An 11517-nucleotide genomic window follows, 5' to 3' on the forward strand; every position below is an offset into this window, starting at 1 on the left:
CAGCTAAATGACTAAATGTAAATGTAAATGTATTACCAAGTCAACTTGTGTTCTTAAAACAATGACAATAAACATAGTTTTATTAGGTTGAAATAATGTGGTTGTGTACTTATTTTTCTGTTAACTTATTATGGATTGAAAACTGAAAACCTTAATGCACAGTAACTGAACTCAATATTTTTACGTTCTGGTAACTTATTATTATTTATTTTTTTACAGTGTAGTCTTGCGATCAATCAAAACTTATTTACACGATATACCTCACATTCACCCTCCATTCACATCCTGGTGTTCTCCTGGTGTTCTCCATTAGGCCTGTAGGTGGAGCTATGACAGCACACGTACAGTACACACACCGATGGTGTGTGATGTGTCCAAAAATGTATGGGCAAATGTGAGTGAAATGGTCGCACTGTATGCAGCTGTTTGTCTGCATTATCCCCCCTCCCCCAACTCAGATTTAGGGTTGATACAACCATCATAATAATATTGTTAATAATAACAATAACAATAATAATGATGTAATAATGTAAAAATTATCATTAAAAATACCTGATTATGAGAAAAAAAATTACGATGCATGGAATATTGTTGAGGCACACTAGTTACAACTATATTTCAAACAGGCACTCCATGTCAAAAAGGTTGCTGACCCCTGCTATAAACGATAGATATTTTTATTACATGGCGTTTTAACATTCGCCAAAATGCTTGATTGTGATTGGTCAATAGCGCTCGGTTTCCCCTGACAGCTGTGAATTATTTCTCGATAACTGACCGCTGCCATGGGCAACGCGCAATAATGACCGCTGATACGGGTAACACAGCGCTATTGACCAATCACAATCAAGCATTTTGGTCGCAGTCACGAAAGCGCTCAGCATATGCACAGCTGCACTGATCAGGTGCAATCAGTCCACACACCTGCCGGCGATGAGCCACAGAACAACTGCGTCTGCATTTGATCTCATCTTGTCGATGGTGTAAAATGAATTAGGTATATTATTAGTAAGTTAGCCATGTAATAAGCGGGATAATGTATAGCTATACTCGGTCATTGTCGCAAAATAATTGAGCTTCACTGCGTTTAGAACACCTCGGCGCGGCGCCTCTGTGTTCTAAACTCTGTGTCGGTCAATTACTTTGCGACAATGACCTCGTAGCTATACATTATCCCTTACATATTTACCGCATATATATACAGTATATATCCACATCTGTCTGCATATTCAGTACCTGCATATAATCCTTCTATATACCTACTTATACACCTGCATATAACACATACAACTCTGCATGTACAATAATGCTGTATATACCATATATATATATTTATTCTTACCGTATATATATATATTGTGACAAGCCTGGTTGGGTCCAGACTCGCCACGGTTCAAATACAAACATTCGAATGTCCACACAAGGGCAATATCAATCAATAACAATATTGATTGAAATAAGGCAGAATCCAGTTTGATAGGCAAGAGAATGGTTGTAATACAGTCCGATGGTCAAAAACACAAAACAGGCTTGCAGACAGAAAAAGGGATTGTTCAATACTCGGGGTAGTCATCCGGTCCAGGGTCAGTACACAAGGGGGTTTCTCAACCAGTCTAGGGTCCAGTCCACAATGAACACCTTCTCGCCTTCACCTCTCCTCTCACTACCTCTCACCTTCACAGCTCTGAATAACTCAATCTCTCTCTCTCTCAATACAACAACTCCAACCTCACCTCAACTTACTCCTGACTAACCTAGTGGCTTTGTAGTGTGTGGGTCTGGGCGTGTGCACGTGAGATGTGGGTGCACTAATGATGCGCAGGTGTGTTCTATCAGTACTAATCAGCTACCTAATTGTCTCTACTCCTTCCGTGGCAGTAATATCTCCCATCCTTCACATATCCATGAGAGGGGGGGTGAGATCTGCCACAATATATATAAATTAGGGATGTTCGATATTGTTTTTTTTACCTATACCGATATTGTCCAACTCTTAATTTCCGATACCGATATATTCAGGGTTTCCCCTCCCAAAAAACTGAATAATTTCTGGTAATTAACATTACATATCTCTTGTCGTGGAATTAACACAACATTATGCATACTTTTGACAATAAAAAAAATCAGAATGTGTTCTTACTTGCTTGCCTGGGTAAATAAAGGTTAAATAAATAAATTTAAAAAAGAATAATAATAATAATAAAAAAAATCTTTTGAAAACCGATACCGATAATTCCCGATATCACATTTTAATGCCAATATCGGCTGATAATATTGGACATCCCTAATATAAATAAATATATATATATCCATCTGTCTACATACTTTACTTACTTACTTACGCCTGCTACCCCTTCTGGGGCATAGGCCGTCAACAAGTGATCTCCAGGCATCTCTGTCTTGAGCTGTTCTCTCCAGTTGGTTCCAGGTCATCTTCATGGTCTTGGTGTCTGCCTCCAGGTCTCTGCGCCAGGTGTTTCTCGGGCGGCCCCTTTTCCGCTTGCCCTGCGGGTTCCATGTTAGGGCTTGTCTGGTGATGGTACTTGCGGGCTTTCGCAGAGTGTGGCCTACCCGGCGCCATCTGCGTTTCTTACTTTCTTCTTCTGCGGGCAGCTGGTTTGTTCTCTGCCAGAGTTCGCAGTTGCTGATGGTGTCTGGCCATCGGATGTGGATGATCTTCCGCAGGCAGCTGTTAATGAAGACCTGCACTTTCCTGATGGTTGCAGCTGTAGTTCTCCACGTCTCTGCTCCGTATAGTAGCACTGCCTTGACGTTGGTGTTAAAGAATCTGACTTTGGTGTTGGAAGTCAGTTATTTTGAGCTCCAGATGTTCCGTAATTGCACGAATGCTGTACATGCTTTCCTTTCTGTCTACATACCTGCATATAATCCTTTTTACATATCTGTAGATGCCTACTCAAACTTTGTACCTTAGTGTCTTCACTGTACAGTGTACACTCATGATGAGACCACTCTGGTCTATTGCTCCACCAATCATATGAACACATCTAGCTTCTTGTCGATCCATCACTCCTGTGAACACCAGCTTTCTATCGACTCATGTAAACACTGTAGTTTAATTGAATTAATTTAACAGGAAGGACATATTGAGAGGGGAGTATAGCATTTCCCACAGCTTCTTTTTTCGTTATTCTTGGTGGCAGCAATGCACACAGTCGAGCGGTGCAACGGACTCTGCGCCATACATGCAAGAGGAAGCATTATTTAGAGCCATGTGTTGTTATTGTGTCTGTTTTAGAAACTGTATTTGCGGTGGGCCTATTTGATGTCATGGCTGGCTGCCACAAATAGAAATGCTGAGTGTCTTCTGACCACTCAAATCGCTTTACAACTTGGGCCTCATATTCACCCATTCACTCACACAGACAGACAGACAGACAGACAGACATTGAAGACAGCCATGCAAGGTGCCAAATAGCACATTGGAAGCTACTAGGGGTTCAGTGCCTTGCTCAAGGACACTTCGACGTGAAGTCGGGAGGAGCCAGGATTAAACCATTTTATTACCCAAGTCTTGCAATGTACACTAGTTGCTGGCCAGATGCTGTGTAGTAGGTCTGCACATAGTAGGTCTGGACAGGTAGAAAACTATTCTGCTCTAAAACTACTTTGTCAGTTAAGGAATTAAATGAAATATCTTGTCCTGCGAATGAATGCAGGAGCACTTCTTAAAATGAATAAAATGTAAACTGAGACCCCAATAAGATATTACTGGGCTAATGGACAGAGGGGGGGCAGCCCTACACACTGGCTAGTGGCCAGTTGACCGAGACGTTAGTGGCATCCTACCCTGATGGCATCCTCTCTTCCCCAGACATTAGTGTCATCCTGCCCTGATAGCGTCCTCTCTTCCCCAGACGTTAGTGTCATCCTGCCCTGATAGCATCCTCTCTTCCCCAGACATTAGTGTCATCCTGCCCTGATAGCGTCCTCTCTTCCCCAGACGTTAGTGTCATCCTGCCCTGATAGCGTCCTCTCTTCCCCAGACGTTAGTGTCATCCTGCCCTGATAGCATCCTCTCTTCCCCAGACATTAGTGTCATCCTGCCCTGATAGTATCCTCTCTTCCCCAGACGTTAGTGTCATCCTGCCCTGATAGCATCCTCTCTGCCCCAGACGTTAGTGTCATCCTGCCCTGATAGCGTCCTCTCTTCCCCAGACGTTAGTGTCATCCTGCCCTGATAGCGTCCTCTCTTCCCCAGACGTTAGTGTCATCCTGCCCTGATAGCGTCCTCTCTTGCCCAGACGTTCGTGTCATCCTGCCCTGATAGCGTCCTCTCTTCCCCAGACGTTAGTGTCATCCTGCCCTGATAGCGTCCTCTCTGCCCCAGACGTTAGTCTCATCCTGCCCTGATAGCGTCCTCTCTTCCCCAGACGTTAGTGTCATCCTGCCCTGATAGCCTCCTCTCTTCCCCAGACGTTAGTGTCATCCTGCCCTGATAGCATCCTCTCTGCCCCAGACGTTAGTGTCATCCTGCCCTGATAGCATCCTCTGCCCCAGACGTTAGTGTCATCCTGCCCTGATGGCATCCTCTCTGCCCCAGACGTTAGTGTCATCCTGCCCTGATAGCGTCCTCTCTTCCCCAGACGTTAGTGTCATCCTGCCCTGATAGCATCCTCTCTTCCCCAGACGTTAGTGTCATCCTGCCCTGATAGCATCCTCTCTGCCCCAGACGTTAGTGTCATCCTGCCCTGATAGCATCCTCTGCCCCAGACGTTAGTGTCATCCTGCCCTGATGGCATCCTCTCTGCCCCAGACGTTAGTGTCATCCTGCCCTGATAGCGTCCTCTCTTCCCCAGACGTTAGTGTCATCCTGCCCTGATAGCATCCTCTCTGCCCCAGACGTTAGTGTCATCCTGCCCTGATAGCCTCCTCTCTTCCCCAGACGTTAGTGTCATCCTGCCCTGATAGCGTCCTTCCTCTCTTACCCAGACATCCTGGAGGACATGAAAGAAGAGTGTCAGAAGTACGGCTCCGTGGTGTCTCTGCTCATCCCAAAGGAGAACCCGGGGAAAGGACAGGTGAGAGACCCTGACCCCTGACCTTAGAGACCGGAAGGAATGAGCTGTGAATAGCTTAGCATTAGCATAATGCCAATCAGAATTGATTGGTTATTATCACTCCACTTTCATTGTCACAAAAAGTATGGCTTCCAATTTGGCTCGAGAATTGCTACCTGCAGCTGGAAAACCGATGGAACAGACTGAAGGTATTGCTGTCCTTTTGGTTGTTTTTCATCTCTCTCACTCTATTTTGTATTTATACCAATTAGCTCTTTGTGGAGTATACCAACTATCTCTCTCTCATTCTGTATGTTTGTGTCACCAGGTCTTTGTGGACTATACCAACTATCTCTCTCATTCTGTGTCTTTGTGGAGTATACCAACTATCTCTCTCTCTTTCTGTATGTTTGTGTCCACCAGGTCTTTGAGGAGTATACCAACTATCTCTCTCATTCTGTGTCTTTGTGGAGTATACCAACTATCTCTCTCTCTTTCTGTATGTTTGTGTCCACCAGGTCTTTGTGGAGTATACCAACTATCTCTTTCATTCTGTGTCTTTGTGGAGTATACCAACTATCTCTCATTCTGTATGTTTGAGGAGTATACCAACTATCTCTCTCTTTCTGTGTCTTTGTGGAGTATACCAACTATCTCTCTCTTTCTGTATGTTTGTGTCCACCAGGTCTTTGTGGAGTACGCCAACTCCAGTGACTCCAAGGAAGCCCAGCGTCTGCTGACGGGTCGCACCTTCGATGGGAAGTTCGTGGTGGCCACCTTCTACCCCCTCAGTGCTTACAAGAGAGGCTATCTGTACCAGACCGTGCAGTGAGCTCCCTCACGCTACAAGTCCATTTATACCTCTGTGTTCTTGTTCTCCTCTGGAAAATGGCCCGCAGGGTGTCGTGAACAGAGTGTGAAGTCAACACTAGCCAGGTACATTTTGGCCGTGGCTGGTAGTCTGTTGATTCTGCTGGCCTTTTTGTCAGGTAGCCAGTGCGGCTTCAACACCCCCCCCCCCCCCCCCCCCCCCACACACACACACACACACACACACACACAACTTTTTCTAACCTGCCAAATAACTAAATTGGCAGGGATAAATATTTAATCTATCATCTACCATTCTGGCTAGTTGACAGTAAAGTTGTAGTCTGAATATCTGTATAGGTCACAGACTGTTTTCTACCAAAAAGGAGGTTAATTGGTCAGTTATACAACTGTATTCTCCACAGTTAAAACACAAAAGTCCCAAAACTACCAAAGGAAAACAGAAAACCTTGCACGTCCCTACTATGTACCACACCGCTGACTGGGAACACGGACCGTGCAGAGAGTATAAATGGACTCGGCCCCCAGTTAACACTGTCTCCACTCCCTGCACTGCCACACCGCTGCACGCCCATCCAACGCACCGAGGAGACGTCCGGGGAGGTGCGTCTGTCCTGATTCACTGTTTTGTATGTTTGCTTCCTGTAGAGCAAATGTGTGGTGAATGCGTAGTGGTTTTTTAATGCGTGTACTGCCGTTACAAACACTGATGTGATGAATTAATTTATTTTTTTCCGTGTTATTTGTTGTGTAAAACCTTAAATTATAGGTAACAGGATGGCATTAGAGAGTATCTATGGAGCTAGCGTGCCTCTGTGACCTGCTACTTTTGAGTGTCAGGGAGAAAGATGTCTTGAGTGAATCATCCTATAGGTAGCATTTTATCATTCACTCATTATCTAAGTGTCACCCAAGGGCTCTAGTAGCCTTGTGCTTTTGTAGCTTCATTTTCTTTTCATTTCTACAAATATCTACTCCTAGGGGTGTACTTATACAAAGTGTCGTCCTTTGATACGGCCATACAGATGTAGCCTCCATATATGTTGTCTTTTCTCCTAGAATAATATGACTAGGATGTGGACGCAGCTCCCAAAACGTCTTTTCTCCTAGAATAATGTGACGAGGATGTGGACGTCTCTTTGTGTGGCAGTTCAGCACTGGGACACAACGTCTCACAACGCGATTGGTTTCCTAGCAGTAAAAGGTCTGAAGTAATTTGTTTTGGTTTCTATAACGACACAGACTCATCCTCGTTGTATAACTCTAGCCCTTCACATGCTTCTTGCGCTGCTACTGCTACACAGCTGCTTCGCTCCCTCAACGGGAAATATTTGGAAAATCCTTGTGTACTGAAGCAGGATAAAAGCTGTGTGTGTGGGGGTTGACTTCGACAAGGGCTACCACTGTAATAGCTGGTGTGATTCTATGAATATTGTTTAAACTGAATAGTACAACTGTGATTATTGTGATACTGCTGTCCATATTTCAGATGTCAACCAAAGTGTAGATGGCAGTAGGGCTGGGCGATAAATCGGTATTATCGTTTATCACATCGGGATGAATTTATGACATTGCTATGTCGTTCCGCACAATTATGCCACCGGAATGAAGATGATGACCACACATAGACAAAAATGTATCTCAAAAAGAGATCTTCAATATGAGGGGATGTTATTTGAAAATGACATGAGGTTTGGTTTGATATCACATTATCATGCAGTTCAAATACAAAATTTGATTATTTATCTTGCGATTTTGCATACATGAACACTTGTTTATTTTGTGGTCACCCAGCCCTAGATGGTGGTACCAGGCCATTAGTAGAGCAGCTGGTTTGACAACAGACGGATACAGACCACTCCAATCAATAACATCCCCCTGGCTTTCCACCTGTGCAGTCAATAATTGATTCCCCTTCATTAGGAGGGCTAGTGGGAGTGTAAATCGTTTGCCTCACTTTTACCCTAAATTGAACTCCTAATCAACTTCGTTTGGCTAATGAAGCGCGTCATCCGCCTCTAACCGCACAGTCAATTCCGCCCTGCATCCCTGCGCAATAATGCTGGAGTCATCTACGCAGGAAGCAGAGAGCCAGTCGAGGTCTCAAGGTCTCGTCGTAGAGCACAAATACACATGTAAGAATTGGCCTGTCGAGTGAATGACTAGAGGGTATGACTAAAAACTAGAGAATGGATATCTATATAAATATATATATGTGATCCAAAAGAGTTGGATGATGCAAGAGACTTCCTTTTGTCTGAAATTTTCTTTCCTCTCGTACTGAGTGGAATATGTTTGATTTATGCAAATTGCAAAACAATGTTTTCCACCTTCACTCAATAATGTTAGGGGTTATTCTCCCGCAGAGGGGAGATGTGTTTTAAAAAAACATAGACAATGCAACTAAAGTTCTTTAACATAGACAATGCAACTAAAGTTCTTTAACATAGACAATGCAACTAAAGTTCTTTAACATAGACAATGCAACTAAAGTTCTTTAACAAACATTGACATATTTTTCTACAATAGGTACCCTTTTTCCATATTTTGAAACTTGAATTCCAAAAGGTACCACATCATATCATCAAGTGCCCTACCTTTTAGAATTATGATTTGTTTTGAATTCGACTCCCAACCCCTTGGCAAGAGCACTTTTATTACCAGTCTGTGGTACATGAGGAACTATCCACCTATTTTTGTATTTTCAAAATCCTATTTCTGTAGCGTGTTGCCAGTTGGCCAGTCAACTAAATTTTCCACTTTCTCTTGTTGATTTGATTGGTGTGAAGGCTGTGTGGGTGTTGTTGCTAAGCAGCTATGATAATGGCCTCATATCACTTGTCGTTGGCATGGATACACTGTTTAATCTAAAATAGATTTTATTTTTTTTATTTTCAATATTTGATCATGATCCCTCCTCTGCATATGATTTTGCTTAAGAGCTTCTATTCCTTAAGATAGTCTTGCATCTAGGATCTCGGAGAGTCCTTCTGATAATGGCAAATCTTCACAGCTGTGTTCTTAAAAAGATAATTGAAGGCCCAATCTCCGATCCAAATGTAATCGAAACGTGTAGCCCCATATCATATTTGTAAGCAGACTGCATCTATAGTCCAGATCAAACTCTTCAAGATCAAGATCAAACTCACCCCATATTGATATGGTAAAGAACAATTCCGGAATGGGGCTTTACGAATCGATTTGTGCAATTATGATGTAATCTCCCATGTGACACATGGGCTTCTCTTTCATGACAACCTTATATAGTGAAACTGATTCAAGATCAGTCCTCTCTTTTAGGTGCATGGTTGACCTTAGAGTGAAACTGATTCAAGACCAGCCTTCTCTTTGGCTGCACGATTAACATGGTGCCTGATCTCAGTGGGCTGCGTCACGAGGGGAGTATTTAAGTTAAGTAAGCAAGCTGGAGAACACGAGTAGTGTTCATTGAAGGCAGTGCCTTACCAGCGTATGAAAACTATTCTCCCTCTGACTGTTCTGGTGATGATGCATGATGACAAATCAATTAGCAAGAACCACGTTGGTTGGGGCTATTTATTTGACTGGTGAGAATGTAGACGAGTAAATAGAGGGTGTTATATAATGTGTATGTTTTGTAGTGTGTGAGTGAGTATGTGTGTTATATCATCTTAACAACGGTGATGTTGCATGCACTGAGATGCTTGGCCGGTATTTATAGATTGTTATACTGAATTCGACCTTGGAAGGTGAAGGTTTGTACATCAGCACTCTTGTGATTGGTGAGATATTAGCCCTAGTTGGAGAAATGTTTAGTCTTCCACCGGTTACAAACAGGGGTTAAATAGTATTGGCAAATAATTCTTTGTTGTTTTGAACCTTCTTGTGGTACCAGATGGCTGGGGATTGTCACATATAATGTTTTCCACGTTTTGTTTACCCGTTTCCACAAGTTTAGACTATGTGAAAGTCAATTTACTAGGCTATACTTTCCTGTGATTGACAGCTTACCTGTTACCACGATCGGCGTAAGCTGGTGTCACATGTCTCTGGGGCAAGCCGCCATTTGTAGAGGATCACTCCCAAACAGGCAGATTTTAGGGTTAAAAGATGGGTTGGGAAAATCTTGTTATGTAAAAGTCAACCCTTCTTTTTCTCCACCCCGTCCGTTTTTGTACATTGTGCAGTTTTAGCTATTTCTCAATGCAAATTGATGTACAGTAAGTAATGGCGTCCAGTGTCCCGTAGCAGTCTTAACCTCCAGAGCCTGAACACCTGAATTGTGCTGTTGGTGGTAAAACCTCACCCATCTGCAGTGATGGAAAGTGTATTTGTACTCAAGTACCCTACTTAAGTAACAATTTTGAGCTACTTGTATGTAAAATGCATACTTTTACTTTAGAAGTACCTTTTTTTTTTTTTGTATACTTTTTTCTCCCATTTTTTATTTTTCTCCCATCCCAATTTCGTATCGTCCAATTCTACCCTCCCCTGTCTCGAACGCTGTTAGGCCATGCCTCCCACAAGCCGGCTGCAATGTGGACGAAGCCTTACATCACGTGTCCCCTCCGGTACTCGAGGAAGCAGCCGTCGCATCTTTTCACCTGCACAGCGCGATCTCTCAGCGGCGGGGGTCTGCGTGGGAGGGACACACCGCCCCCGTCGCTTCCTGACTCTGCTGCGCAGGCGCACCAACCAACCTGTAGGAGTCGCTGTCCACAACGTCCGAACCCCACCCATCAGCTTTCCCACCCCTAACACTGCTAATTGTGTTAGTATGAACGACCAGCCAAGCTGATAGCAATGCGTCTCCTGCATTGGTGGCGAGCGCCTTGCCCACTACACCACCTAGCCGCCCTAGACGTTTTTTTTTTTTTACTTTTATCAGAGTACTCATTTAACTGTGTACTTCTACCACCACTGCCCATCTGGAACTAGAAGCAGGTTAAAAAAACAAACAATAATTATTTGCAGATAGTTTCTGACTCGAGGCCTGTCCTCCACTTCTGAACCGAGATGATCTCTAAAGGCTCTGTCCTGCTTATCTTCTCTGTCCAAAAGGTCTTAATGCCATTTTAGACTGCGGCCTGTCCCTGTCCAGCAGGATAATGATGATGAACGGCTTATGTCTTGTCCTATTTTGAATTGAACACTAAAGTGCAGAAGTGGAGGAAAGGACAAAATGACGAGAGCCTGAACATAATTTGTTCATTGAAAGATAAGATAATATGACACATAGCAGTATGTATATTACATCATAATGTTCTTATTTTCAAAATATGACCATTGTTAAAGCACAATGCAACTCGCGGTATGTTGTGACTCCCACTTCTTGCAAAAGTTTTGTCATATGCGACGGATATGCACTGATTCTAATGTGAAATTCTCTCCTGCTTAAATGTGAACCTATCGACACTAAGACGTCGCGGGGGGAAGGTGAAATCATTGCAATCTTGACTCTGATCAGTTTCAAGGAGCAAAGGGCCCCGAGTGAAACGTACATTTTAAGATTTCTGTGTTCGGGTCAAGATGGCGTTGTTACCGTGCCATCTCCAAAGTTTGACTTTATTTGACAGATTTTATTCACCAGCAAACACACAGATCCAATTCCTGCTGAACACCAGGACTTACAGTTTGATCTGCAGTAATGTTACAGCAACGCAGCAATGGGGTTTCAGTAATAGGG

At 43.4% G+C, this 11517-nt stretch overlaps 1 protein-coding gene across 2 annotated transcripts in view; it reads left to right on the plus strand.

Annotated features, from left to right (window-relative positions):
* The window catches only part of uhmk1 (U2AF homology motif (UHM) kinase 1), a 35643-nt gene extending 29649 nt beyond the window's left edge, over positions 1–5994 (plus strand). For both annotated transcript variants that reach the window (XM_084309537.1, XM_084309538.1), the window contains 2 exons: positions 4954–5042; positions 5707–5994. In XM_084309537.1, the coding sequence (XP_084165663.1) occupies positions 4954–5042; positions 5707–5853 (236 nt within the window). In that variant the 3' untranslated portion in view covers positions 5854–5994. The remainder of the gene's footprint in view (positions 1–4953; positions 5043–5706) is intronic.
* Positions 5995–11517: the final 5523 nt, after the last annotated feature.

The sequence above is a fragment of the Notolepis coatsorum genome, assembly GCF_963971535.1.
Source record: "Notolepis coatsorum genome assembly, chromosome: 3".
In the NCBI taxonomy this organism is placed as follows: Eukaryota; Metazoa; Chordata; class Actinopteri; order Aulopiformes; family Paralepididae; genus Notolepis; species Notolepis coatsorum.